The sequence below is a fragment of the Pongo pygmaeus genome, chromosome 7 (assembly GCF_028885625.2).
Source record: "Pongo pygmaeus isolate AG05252 chromosome 7, NHGRI_mPonPyg2-v2.0_pri, whole genome shotgun sequence".
In the NCBI taxonomy this organism is placed as follows: Eukaryota; Metazoa; Chordata; class Mammalia; order Primates; family Hominidae; genus Pongo; species Pongo pygmaeus.
This window is the reverse complement of record NC_072380.2, coordinates 132,951,524-132,965,874: the sequence shown is the minus strand read 5'-3', so window position 1 is coordinate 132,965,874 and position 14,351 is coordinate 132,951,524. Positions and strand designations below refer to the sequence as shown.

General features: G+C 39.4%; 1 protein-coding gene across 3 annotated transcripts in view; it reads right to left on the bottom strand.

Moving 5' to 3' along the window:
- Nucleotides 1-14,351, bottom strand: part of COL14A1 (collagen type XIV alpha 1 chain) — a 241,791-nt gene that overhangs the window by 124,001 nt on the left and 103,439 nt on the right. For all 3 annotated transcript variants that reach the window (XM_063669039.1, XM_054497822.2, XM_054497821.2), the window contains exons 19-20: nucleotides 13,948-14,099; nucleotides 578-707 (exon numbers count right to left, since the gene is read on the bottom strand). In XM_063669039.1, the coding sequence (XP_063525109.1) occupies nucleotides 578-707; nucleotides 13,948-14,099 (282 nt within the window). The remainder of the gene's footprint in view (nucleotides 1-577; nucleotides 708-13,947; nucleotides 14,100-14,351) is intronic.

The window sequence follows — 14,351 nt, the reverse complement described above, 5'->3', positions numbered from 1 at the left end:
AAGGATACAACGGACTTTGGGGACTCCAGTGGAAAGGGTGGGAAGGGGATGAGGGATAAGAGACTACCAATTGGGTTCATTGTATACTGCTCGGGTGATGAGTGCACCAAAATATCACAAATCACCACTACAGAAATTACTCATGTAACCAAATACCACCTGTTCCCCAAAACCTATGAAAATAAAAGTAAATTAATTAAATAAAATGAAAATAAAAGAGAGAGTGTGGCTTGGACTAGAGCACACCTGTTAGATGAAGAGAAATTAGACAGGCATGCAGAATACATTTTGATGAATCAACAGGACCTTGATGAATTAAACTCTGGAAGAGAAAGATGTAGTGGTTTTTCAAGTCTTCGCTTCCACAGAAAAGGAAACTGCAGCCCAGAACATTTAAGCAATTTGCTCAAAGTCTCGTAGCTTGTGTGTGTAAAGACAGGATGCAGACAGATTTCCTGTTTCCAAATCTTTTAGTTTCTTCACTGCAATCTACTGTATCTTTCAGGGTGCATTACAGGGGACAAGCATTTCCAATTAATGAGTCGGCTTGCATCCAAAGGGAGAAAGCTTCACTTACAGGTTTTTCCAGGAGCGGAGACGCTGACGCCTTCTCCATCCGTGTAGATGGGAGTCACTGTGACTTTGTATTCAGTATCAGGAAGCAGAGGCTTCAGAAGGAGTATGTTCTGGCTTCCAGGCACCATAACCTGAACAAAAAAGCAAAGGACCACGGTCTTAGTGAGACCCATTTCCACTGATTTGCAATGGAGCATAACTTTACGCATTTTGAAATAATCAAAAGCAAAGAGATGTGCTTTGAGAGTGAGGAGAAAAGAAAGGGCATTCGTGCAAAAGCGTTTCTCCCTGAAATTCCCACCACAGTAACCCTTAGTTTATAATCACTAATACAGAAGGTTTAAATTTGGCGCTCTTAAGCTCTAAGGAATATTCTTCTCTCAACATCTTCTTGGCATTTGTACAGTAACCAGAAGAGAGAATAATGGCCTGTTTAGATAGCAGGTGTTTATAGATTGGGAGAGCTCATTCTATAATCCAGCCTGCTGCTTATCATTTTTTATTTTACTTAAGTATCCTCTTGCAAAGTCAGCCTTCCATTATTTCCTCCTTCAGAGATAATCAGACCCCAGCATTTTCTTCTTTCAGTTAGAAAGGATGGATCCTAGCCAAGAGCAACAGAACCACACATCAAAGCCAAGTTTTCTTGAGCTGAAGCATATTTACCAGCAACACTAAAAAATGGTGCAGCTTTTTTATTTCTGAAAGGAGTTGTCCTCCTCAATCTAGAATCACCATCACTCTGTGTCTAAAAGGATGTCCCCACAAAAAAGAAATGCAGCAGTGGGTTCGACATTGCACAAGTGTGAGTGCAGGGCTCCATGTGGTGGCTTGTGAACTCTGCCACCTCGAAAAGAATCGTCTGGACCAGAAAAGCCACATGTTCTCAGTGCTAAAACCACAAAACTTTCTGTCTGTGCTCCAGGAGTGAGAAGCTGGCCCATCACCGGGCCATTTAAAGAACTTAATCATGGCTGGAAAAGTGCTAGGATGTAAGAACTGACTCAAACGGGTTTAAGGGAGTCACAAGACCAGGACAGCTGGAGTTACTTTTCGATTCAAGTGCTGGGTAAAATGCCAGCAGGCAAAGGGCGATGCTGTCTCCTTCTGGATGAAAGAAGGAACCTATAAATCATGGAATAAGCCCTAGAAAGCCTCGAGTTGAACCCAGAAGCAGCTGTTGCTAAGATATTGCTAAGCTCTTAAAAGCAGTATTTTAAATATGAAACAAGGAAATCTAAATTAGATGATTTTTATATGAGATTAATATGATTTTGCTCCTCATAGGAAAGGGCCATTGAAATGTACAGGTCTGAATTGATGTGTGGACTCGGGGTCCTGAGAAGGAGATATTTACAAAGGAGCTCTGCTTTATTCCAGAATGAGTTAGACGGCCCTAGCACTAAGAACGTGTAAGAGAAGAACTGAGGTTGCCCTGACTTGTATTACTCCATCAACATAGCTTCCCTCAGGGTGTTTCTCTTAAATGTAACCCCTCTGAAGCAGAGCCTGGGCATTCATTTCAATCTGTCCATCTAACAAACCACCCATGTTGATGTTAAATAATGTCTTCTTTCAAACTGAGAAGCCCATGGTCTTGGAACTAACCAATTAAATTTAGCACATGGAATACTAAAAAGCAGTGTGACTGTTTTAGAAGACTCATTAGTTTGCCAGGAGTAGTTGCTGTGATTTATAGTAAGAGGCCTCCCTTACCTAGCAATTACTATGTGCCAGGTGCTGCTGTAAGCATTCTAATACAGCATATGCAGATTAAGTAACCCTTATCAGAAATGCTTGAGACCAGAAGTGTTTTGGATTTGTGATTTTGTTAGACTCAGGAATATCTGTAGATGTATAATGAGGTATCTTGAGGATTAGACCTAAGTCTAAACACAATATTCATTTACATTTCATATACACTTTATATACATAATCTGAAGGTAATTTTATACAATATTTTTAATAATTTTGTGCATAAAACAAAGTTTGTGTTAATTACTTCTATGTGAAATTTTCCACTTGTAGCATCATGTCAGTGTTCAAAACGTTTTGGATTTTGGAGCATTTCAGATTTTGAATTTTAGGATTAGGAATTCTCAATCTATAATTCACTTAATCTTCACTACCACCTTTTGAAATAAGGGGTATCATCACACTCATTTTACAGATGAGAAAACTGAGGCCCATATAGCTATTGAGTAAAAGAGCCATACTGAAACCCCAAGAATCTTGTCTGGGCCTTTGTGCTCTACTTCACATGACTTCACCACTTGAACCTTCTTACCCTATTGATATTCATTTTCAAGAGTAAAAAACCATCTCCTCTTGGGTATGCAAAGTTCCTCTTGCTTGGCCTCTGCTTGTTTAGACAAAGCAAAGTAAAAAAATGTGCTCCTACTAAAAACAAATGCTGCAGGTCAGAACAGATGCTGGTTTTATTTATAAAACAATTCTGTAAAAAATGTTCATGGTTAAGTGGGATGCAAATATAACCAGTGAGCTTCATGCTTTTAATTTTTTTCAGAAATGGATTTTCATGTCTGGCTCTAATATCACCCAAAGCTTTTCAGAGCAACCTGGACCACATCCAACCAGCTGTTCCTGCAGTAGAAAGAGGATTCCCTGCATCTCGCTATGTTCCCATCTTATGAAGTTCAGTTCTAGACAGTGATTCTCAAACTCTTTGTAGTGAAGGACTAGTTATTGTTGGTGGTGGTGGTGGTGTCATTTTAATTCCCATCCATTGCAGACCAATTTATTTGTAAAATACGATAAAACCAAGTGGTTAGAAAAGTGATCATGTTCTCAGGTTGTTGCAGTAATGTCAAATGGCTATCAATGTTTCTAAAATGTTAATCTTAATATCTGAAATTATCATGTAGTCATGTAGGAGACTGAGTCACACTTTGAGTATTCTTAATGTAGACATATTCTTGCAACCCAGAATTCGTGTTATAGCTACAGATTTTTACACTGAGGCTCTAGAAAATTCTGAAATCCTGACTAGCCTTTTAAAATAAATGAGAGACCTTCCTACCCTGACAACAAAACATATGGCAATGTCATTGCCACTCCTCTATAACCGAAGACAGAGTTGAAAGTCAATCCTTATAAAATATTTGACAGGTACTATAATTTTATTTCTAAGAATTCAAAGGTTTTTTTTTAACCTAGAAGTATTTGATAGATGTAATTATATCTAGAAAGTATAGAAACACTTCATTTACCTCAACTGGAAATGTAAATTAAATTCCCCTTGTTTTACATATGTTTAAGCTGAACTTTGGTACACAGTGTGTAACATATACATGCACTATTGTCCAACTTCAGTACACAAGCTTATCATTTCTTTGTGTAAATTTCACCAGCCTTGAGAGTTAAGGAAGGTTTGATATTCCTCTTATCTTGACACATTTCTTTTCCTGCTTTCATAATGTGTCTTAGCCATCTGTCTTTCTGCACCATACATTATTATTTTAAGATGTCATTTGGTTCACATGATTTCAAGACTCTCAGACTTTAATACAGATGTGCATCTGCCTGTCCACCTTAGTTTCATAATCTAAATTTACATGCAGTCCACTTTCTTTCTCCAGTCATAACACATTACATTTGTATCACAGTAACACTTCATAAAACACTGATATAAATTTTCAAAGAACCCTCAGGTGAGTCCCTGAGAGGGCGCCTGTAAATCAAGTGTGCACATATCCTATTTAATTAAAATCCTCTAAAGGAGCTTGATACTTAAAGAATTCTACAGTAGGTTCTTCTGTATAGCAAAAGAGAGAGAGAGAAAAAAAAACAGTTTTGCACAGCAAATAAGCACCACCAAATTTATCAATATTTTTCATTTTTACTACAGGTTTGTTTAACTGGGTCAGAGTGTTTAAGACTTTTGATCTTTTTTTCCCTTCATCTAGGTGTCCAACTATTTCAAAAATAAACAGTGTGAAATGAAAGAAAGTAGAAAAGGAAAAATTATCTAGAGACAACCCAAAGTAAATATTATTATTATTTTACCTTGCATAGCTTACAAGTGCTTGCATGAGATTAAATTGTTATTCTTTCCAAATTAACAGGAATAATTCACTAAGAAGCTTAATGTATTTCTTAGAAAGAGTAAAAAACAAAAAGCAAACAAACCAAAAAACAAAACAAAACAAAAAAACAAAACAAAGCCTCTCACCCTGGGAAGTTTTCATGGGTCTCATTTTTAGGAACTAAATTACAATATGAGAAAAATAACACAGAAAATAAAATATCACAACTTATATGTTTAGTTACCATTCCTAACCATAATTTTATTTTATTTTTCTGAATTTGCCAATCATGAACCATTTGACGTGTATGGTCTGAGTGAATTTGTAATTCATTCTATTTTGTTTAAGAATCCATTAACTTTTCAAAAGTACTCCCAGAACAGTGTAAGGGTCTTCTGGCTATTCACAGTAGGTGTGGGTCTTCTTGGGTCTATCACTGTGTCCTGTAATATTTCCTCCATCAGCCAGAAATGAAGTACTTTCCTTAAAGGATTTTGGGGTCAAATAGTTGTTTATGTAAGCACATAAATAAAAATAACTTCCCATTGAAGGCCTTTTGAGGAAGGCGAAGGAATGATAATGTTATACTTGAGCAATAATAAATTTTGTAGACTTCTTTCCCAGAGTGCCAGAAATAATGCAGCAGAGGGCAAGAAATGCAAGTAATGAGCTAAATAAACATATTTTATGACTCAAAAGAAAAATTATTCTGGATGCATACTGGAGTTACCTGGTTTGATTAGAAACATGTCTAAGAAAGAATTTTCAGGTTCTAGACTAAAAGGAATGACATAGTGTAAATTTAGAATACATGGGAAGGCCATGATTAAAAGTGTACCAGGCCATGATTAAGAGTGTATCATTGATTTTGGTGCCCGGGCAAGATGGCCGAATAGGAACAGCTCTGGTCTGCAGCTCCCAGAGAGACCAATGCAGAAGGCGGGTGATTTCTGTATTTCCAACTGAGGTACTGGGTTCATCTCATTTGGACTGGTTAGACAGTGGGTGCAGCCCATGGAGGGTGAGCATAAGCAGGGTGGGACATCGCCTCATCAGGAAGCACAAGGGGTTGGGGAACTCCATCCCCTAGCCAAGTGAAGCCATGAAGGACCATGCTGTGAGGGATAGAGCTATCCAGCCCAGATACTATGCTTTTCCCACAATCTTTGCAACACGCAGACCAGGAGATTCCCTTGGGTGCCTATACCACCAGGGCCTTGGGTTTCAAGCACAAAGCTGGGTGGCCATCTGGGCAAACACCGAGCTAGCTGCAAGAGTTTATTTTCATACGCCAGTGATGCCTGGAATGCCAGCGAGGCAGAACCATTCACTCCCCTGGAAAGGGGGCTGAAGCCAGGAAGCCCAGTGGTCTTGCTCAGCAGATCTAACCTCCATGGAGCCCAACAAGCTAAGATCCACTGTTTTGAAATTCTCGCTGCCAGCACAGCAATCTGAAGTCAACCTGGGATGCTCGAGCTTGGTGGGGGGAGGGGTGTCTGCCATTAGTAAGGCTTGATTAGACAGTTTTCCCCTCATGGTGTAAACAAAGCTGCCTGAAGTTTGGACTGGGCAGAGCCCACAAAACCACTGTAGCCAGACTGCCTCTCTAGATTCCTCCTCTCTGAGCAGGGCATCTCTAAAAGAAAGGCAGCAGCCCCAGTCAGGGGTTTATAGATAAAACTCTCATCTCCCTGGGACAGAGCACCTGGGGGAAGGGGTAGCTGTGGGCGCAGCTTCAGCAGACTTAAACATTCCTGCCTGCTGGCTCTGAAAAGAGCAGAGGACCTCCCAGCACAGTGCTCAGACTCTGCTAAGGGACAGACAGTCTCCTCAAATGGGTCCCTGACCCCCGTGCCTCCTGACAGGGAGACACCAGGAGTCAACAGACACCTCATGCAGGAGAGCTCCAGCTGGCATCTGGCAGGTGCCCCTCTGGGATGAAGCTTCCAGAGGAAGGAGCAGGCAGCAATCTTTGCTCTTCTGCAGCCTCCACTGGCGATACCCAGGCACACAGTGTCTGGAATGGACCTCCAGCAAACTCCAACAGACCTGCAGCAGAGGGGCCTGACTGTTAGAAGGAGAACTAAAAAACAGGAAGCAACAGCATCAACATCAACATAAAGGACGACCACTCAAACCCCATCCAAAGGTCACCAACATCAAAGACCAAAGGTAGACAAATCCAGAAAGATGAGAAAAAAATCAACACAAAAAGGCTGAAAGTTTCAAAAACCAGAATGCCCCTTCTCCTCCAAAGGATCACAACTCCTCGCCAGCAACGGAACAAAACTGGATGGAGAATAAGTGTAATGAATTGACAGAAGTAGGCTTCAGAAGGTAAGCAATAACAAGCTCCTCCAAGCTAAAGGAGCATGTTCTAACCCAATGCAAGGAAGCTAAGAACCTCAATAAAAGATTACAGGAACTGCTAACTAGAATAATCAGTTTAGAGAAGAACATAAATGACCTGATGGAGCTGAAAAACACAGCATAAGAACTTCATGAAGCATACACAGGTATCAATAGCCAAATTGATCAAATGAAAGAAAGGATATCAGAGACCGAAGATCAACTTAATGAAATAAAGTGTGAAGGCAAGATTAGAGAAAAAATAATGAAAAGGAATGAACAAAGCCTCCAAGAAATATGGGACAATGTGAAGAGACCCAATCTGCGTTTGATTGGTGTACCTGAAAGTGACAGGGAGAATGGAACCAAGTTGGAAAATACACTTCAGGATATTATCCAGGAGAACTTCCCCAACCTAGCAAGACAGGCCAACATTCAAATTCAGGAAATAGAGACAACATCACAAAGATACTCCTTGAGAAGAGCAACCCCAATCATCAGATTCACCAACGTTGAAATGAAGGAAAAAATGTTAAGGGCAGCCAGAGAGAAAGGTTGCGTTACCCACAAAGGGAAGCCCATCAGTCTAACAGTGGATCTCTCTGCAGAAACTCTACAAGCCAGAAGAGAGTGGGGGCCAACATTCAACATTCTTAAGGAAAAGAATTTTCAACCCAGAATTTCATATCCAGCCAAACTAAGCTTTGTAAGTGAAGAAGAAATAAAATCCTTTACAGACAAGCAAATGCTGAGGGATTTTGTCACCCCCAGGCCTGCCTTACAAGAGCTCCTGAAGGAAGTACTAAATATGGAAAGGAAAAAACGGTACCAGCCACTGCAAAAACATACCAAATTGTAAAGACCATTGACAGTATGAAGAAACTGCATTAACTAACGGGCAAGATAACCAGCTAGCATCATAATGATGGGATCAAATTCACACATAACAATATTAACCTTAAATGTAAATGGGCTAAATGCCCCAGTTAAAAGACACAGACTGGCAAATTGGATAAAAGTCAAGACCCATTGGTGTACTGTATTCAGGAGACCCATCTCACATGCAAAGACACACATAGACTCAAAATAAAGGGATGGAGGAATATTTACCAAGCAAATGGAAAGCAAAAAAAAAAAAAAAAAAAAAAGCAGGGGGTTGCAATCCTAGTCTCTGATAGAACAGACTTCAAACCGACAAAGATCAAAAAAGACAAAGGGCATTACGTAATGGTAAAGGGATCAATGCAACGAGAAGAGCTAACTATCCTAAATGTATATGCACCCAACACAGGAGCACCCAGATTCGTAAAGCAAGTTCTTAGAAACCTACAAAGAGACTTAGACTCCCACACAATAATAGTGGGAGACTTTAACACCCCACTGTCAATATTAGACAGATAAATGAGACAGAAAATTACCAAAGATACCCAGGACTTGAACTCAGCTCTGGACCAAGAGGACCTAATAGACATCTACAGGACTCTCCACTCCAAATCAACAGAATATACATTCTTCTTAGCACCACATTGCACTTATTCTAAAATTCAACACATAATTAGAAGTAAAACACTCCTCAGCAAATGCAAAAGAATGCAAATCATAACAAACAGTCTCTCAGACCACAGTGCAATCAAATTAGAACTCAGGATTCAGAAACTCACTCAAAACTGCACAACTACATGGAAACTGAACAACCTGCTCCTGAATGACTACTGGGTACATAACAAAATCAAGGCAGAAATAAACACATTCTTTGGAACCAATGAGAACAAAGACACAATGTACCAGAATCTCTGGAACACAGCTAAAGCAGTGTTTAGAGGGAAACTTATAGCACTAAACGCCCACAGGAGAAAGCTGAAAAGATCTAAAATCGACACCCTAACATCACAGTTTAAAGAACTAGTGAAGCAAGAGCAAACAAATTCAAAAGCTAGCAGAAGACAAGAAATAACCAAGATCAGAGCAGAACTGAAGGAGATACAGACATGAAAAGCCCTTCAAAAAATCAGTGAATCCAGGAGCTGGTTTTTTGAAAAGATTAAAAAAATAAATAGACCACTAGTCAGACTAATAAGAAGAAAAGAGAGAAGAATCAAGTAGACACAATAAAAAATGGTAAAGCGGGCAGAGGGGCACACGCCAGTAATTCCAGCACCTTGGGAGGCTGAGGCGGGCAGATCACAAGGTCAGGAGTTCAAGACCAGCCTGGCCAACACGGTGAAACCCTGTCTCTACTAAAAAAAACAAAAATTAGCCGGGCATGGTGGGGGGTGCCTGTAGTCCCAGCAACTCAGAAGGCTGAGGCAGGAGAATCGCTGGAACCCAGGAGGAGGAGGTTGCAGTGAGCCGAGATTGTGCCACTCTCCCAGCCTGGGCAATAGAGTGAGACTCCATCTCAAAAAAAAAAAAATGACAAAGGGGATATCACTACTGATCCCACAGAAATACAAACTACCATCAGAGAATACTATAAACACCACTATGCAAATAAACTAGAAAAATCTAGAAGAAATAGATAAATTCCTGGACACATATACCCTCCCAAGACTAAACCAGGAAGAAGTCGAATTCCTGAATAGACCAATAACAGGTTCTGAAATTGAGGCAGTAATTAATAGCCTACCAATGAAAAAAAAAGCCCAGGACCAGACGGGTTCACAGCCAATTTCTGACAAAGGTAAAAAGAGGAGCTGATACCATTCCTTCTAAAACTATTCAAAGCAATAGAAAAAGAGGGACTCCTCCTTAACTCTTTTTATGAGGTCAGCATCATGCTGACACCAAAATCTGGCAGAGACACAACAAAAAAAGAAAATTTCAGGCCAATATCCCAGATGAACATTGATGTGAAAATCCTCAATAAAATACTGGCAAAACGAATTCAGCAGCACATTAAAAAGCTTATCCACCACGATCAAGGCAGCTTCATCCCTGGGATGCAAGGCTGGTTCAACACTTGCAAATCAATAAATATAATCCATCACATAAACAGAATCAATGACCAAAACCACATGATTATCTCAATAGATGCAGAAAAGGCCTTCGATAAAATTCAACACCCCTTCACGCTAAAAACTCTCAATAAACTAGGTATTCATGGAATGTATCTCAAAATAAAAAGAGCTATTTATGACAAACCCACAGTCAATATCACACTAAATGCGCAAAAGCTGGAAGCATTCCCTTTGAAAATCAGCACAAGACAAGGATGCCCTCTCTCACCACTCCTATTCAACATAGTATTCGAGGTTCTGGCCAGGGCAATCAGGCAAGAGAAAGCGATAAAGCATATTCAAATAGGAAGAGACAAAGTCAAATTGTCTCTGTTTGCAGATGACATGATTGTATATTTAGAAAACCCCATCATCTCAGCCCCAAATCTCCCTAAGCTGATAAGCAACTTCAGCAAAGTCTCAGGATACAAAATCAATTGCAAAAATCACAAGGATTCCCATACACCAATAATAGACAAACAGAGAGCCAAATCATGAGTGAACTCCTATTCACAATTGCTACAAAGAGAATAAAATACCTAGGAATCCAACTTACAAGGGATGTGAAGGACCTCTTCAAGGAGAACTACAAACCACTGCTCAAGGAAATAAGAGAGGACACAAACAAACGGAAAAACATTCCATGCTCATGGATAGGTAGAATCAGTATCGTAAAAATGGCCATATTGCCCAAAGTAATTTAGAGACTCGATGTTATTCCCATCAAGCTACCATTGACTTTTTTTCACAGAATTAGAAAAAACTACTTTAAATTTCACGTGGAACCAAAAATGAGTCCACATAGCCAAGACAATCCTAAGCAAAAAGAAAAAAGCTGGAGGCATTACACTACCTGACTTCAAACTATAGTCCAAGGCTACAGTAACTGAAACAGCTTGGTATTGGTACCAAAGCAGATACATAAACCAATGGAACAGAACAGAGGCCTCAGAAATAACAACACCACACATCTGCAACCATCTGATCTTTGACAAACCTGAAAAAAAACAAGCAATGGGGAGAGGATTCCCTATTTAATAAATGGTGTTGGGAAACCTGGCTAGCCATAGGCAGAAAACTGAAACTGGACCCCTTTCTTACACCTTATACAAAAGTGAAGCTTATACAAAAAAAGGAACAGGCAACCAAACACTGCACGTTTCAAAAATGAAAAGATGGATTAAAGATTTAAACATAAGACCTAAAACCGTAAAAATCCTGGAAGAAAACCTAGGCAATACCATTCAGGACATAGGCATGGGCAAAGACTTCATGACTAAAACACCAAAAGCAATTGCAACAAAAGCCAAAATAGACAAATGGGATCTAATTAAACTAAAGAGCTTCTGCGCAGCTAAAGAAACTATCATCAGAGTGAACAGGCAACCTACAGAATGGGAGAAAATTTTTGCAATCTATTCATCTGACAAATGGCTAATATCCAGAATCTACAAGGAACTTAAACAAATTTACAAGAAAAACACAAACAACCCCATCAAGAAGTTGGAGAAAGATATTAACAGTCACTTTTCAAAAGAGTACATTTATGCAGCCAACAAACATATGAAAGAAAACCTCATCATCATTGGTCATTAGAAAAACTCGAATCAAAACCACAATGAGATATCATCTCAGGCCAGTTAGAATGGCAATCATTAAAAAGTCAGGAAACAACAGATGCTAGAGAGGATGTGGAGAAATAGGAACACTTTTACACTGTTGATGAGACTGTAAATTAGCTCAACCATTGTGGAAGACAGTGTTGTGATTGCTCAAAGATCTAGAACTAGAAATACCATTTGACCCAGCAATCCCATTACTGGGTATATACCCAAAGCATTACAAATCATTCTACTATAACGATACATCCACACATGTTTATTGCAGCACTATTCACAATAGCGAAGACTTGGAACCAGCCAAAATGCCCATCAATGATAGACTGGATAAAGAAAATGTGGCATATATACACCATGGAATACTATGCAGCCATAAAAAAGGATGAGTTCATGTCCTTTGCAGGGACATGGATGAAGCTGGAAACCATAATCCTCAGCAAACTAACATAGGAATAGGCAACCAAACACCACATGTTCTCACTTATAAGTGGGAGCTGAACAATGAGAACACATGGACACAGGGAGAGGAATATCACACACTGGGTCCTGTTGGGGGTGTGGGGCAAGGGGAGGGATAGCATTAGAAGAAATACTTAATGTAGATGATGGGTTGATGGGTACAGCAAACCACCATGGTCCATGTATACCTATGTAAAAAACCTGCATGTTCTGCACATGTATCCCAGAACTTAAGTATAATAAAAATAATAATAATAATAATGATAAATCAATTAATAAAAAAAGAGTGTATCATTTAGAAACAGGAAGGATAGATAAACAACTCAAAGAAAACTCAATGTATAAACATCTAAATCCCTGAGGGGATACACCCATGTTAAGAATAATTAGAAATGACTATAAATCTGCTCAATATGAGTTGATGTCAATGAAAAATGTAACTATTGGTTAATGGATGGTATTTTATTAAGAATATTTTCACTATAAACAGGCAACCTACAAAATGGGAGAAAATTTTCGCAACCTACTCATCTGACAAAGGGCTAATATCCAGAATCTACAATGAACTCAAACAAATTTACAAGAAAAAAACAAACAACCCCATCAAAAAGTGGGCGAAGGACATGAACAGACACTTCTCAAAAGAAGACATTTATGCAGCCAAAAAACACACGAAAAAATGCTCACCATCACTGGCCATCAGAGAAATGCAAATCAAAACCACAATGAGATACCATCTCACACCAGTTACAATGGCAATCATTAAAAAGTCAGGAAACAACAGGTGCTGGAGAGGATGTGGAGAAATAGGAACACTTTTACACTGTTGGTGGGACTGTAAACTAGTTCAACCCTTGTGGAAGTCAGTGTGGCAATTCCTCAGGGATCTAGAACTAGAAATTCCATTTGACCCAGCCATCCCATTACTGGGTATACACCCAAAGGACTATAAATCATGCTGCTATAAAGACACATGCACACGTATGTTTATTGCGGCATTATTCACAATAGCAAAGACTTGGAACCAACCCAAATGTCCAACAATGATAGACTGGATTAAGAAAATGTGGCACATATACACCATGGAATACTATGCAGCCATAAAAAATGATGAGTTCATGTCCTTTGTAGGGACATGGATGAAATTGGAAATCATCATTCTCAGTAAACTATCGCAAGAACAAAAAACCAAACACCGCATATTCTCACTCATAGGTGGGAATTGAACAATGAGAACACATGGACACAGGAAGGGGAACATCACACTTTGGGGACTGTTGTGGGCTGGGGGGAGGGGGGAGGGATAGCACTGGGAGATATACCTAATGCTAGATGACGAGTTAGTGGGTGCAGCGCGCCACCATGGCACATGTATACAAATGTAACTAACCTGCACATTGCGCACATGTACCATAAAACCTAAAGTATAATAATAATAATAATAATAATAAAAAGAATATTTTCACTATACCATATAGAAGACCTTTTCTGTGTCCTTTGCTTAAAAGTTTATCAGATTTCCAAGGGCAGATGAAATTATTTTCTATATTAAACTTTTATACATGTCTGTACATACATATATACAGATACAAGTGCATATGGCCTTTTATGACCCAACTTTGGTGCTCGAACAGGTGATCAAGGCAGCAGAAGAGAAGCAATATTTGAAACAATGTTCAGAGGTTATTAACTTGGAGCAAGTTGTACATGGAGCAACTTTTGGATTTATAAAGGTCACTAAGAAGCCAGTAGTGGAGTCAGATTAACAGAGAACATTAGTTTCTGGAGATGGCAGAGTCACTGAGAAAAGAGCAGTAAAGTTTGCATTGATCTCCAAAGACAGTCTTGTTAGCTGTGTTAGTAACGTCTGCAGAGTTTCTAGTCAGTTGAATTTATACAGACCGTTCCTACGACTTCTTCCTCAGGGTCCCCTTGAGCTGTCATGTAGGTCACCCTAAACTGCTGCACATCGCTGTCAGAAATGTCCCATTTTACCCGCAGGCTAGAAGTGGTTTCATCACCTACAACTAGGTTTCTGATTCCCGTCTGGAAAACTGGAATAAACACAACCAAGGATTAAAATACTTTTAACATATCATATTCCAAAATGAGCCACAGAGACTACCTGTGGGGTGACAGCAAGCATCATTTAATGTATCCCTGTAATATAGATGTATAGGAGGCAAGAAGGGCTCAGCTATGGTGCTTAATGGGGAAGCATGATACCTACTAGCAGCAAATAACAGTGGAATTAAGAGATGCTTGCAAGATGAGACCATGGAGCCCTCAAAACTATCAGTTCTGTA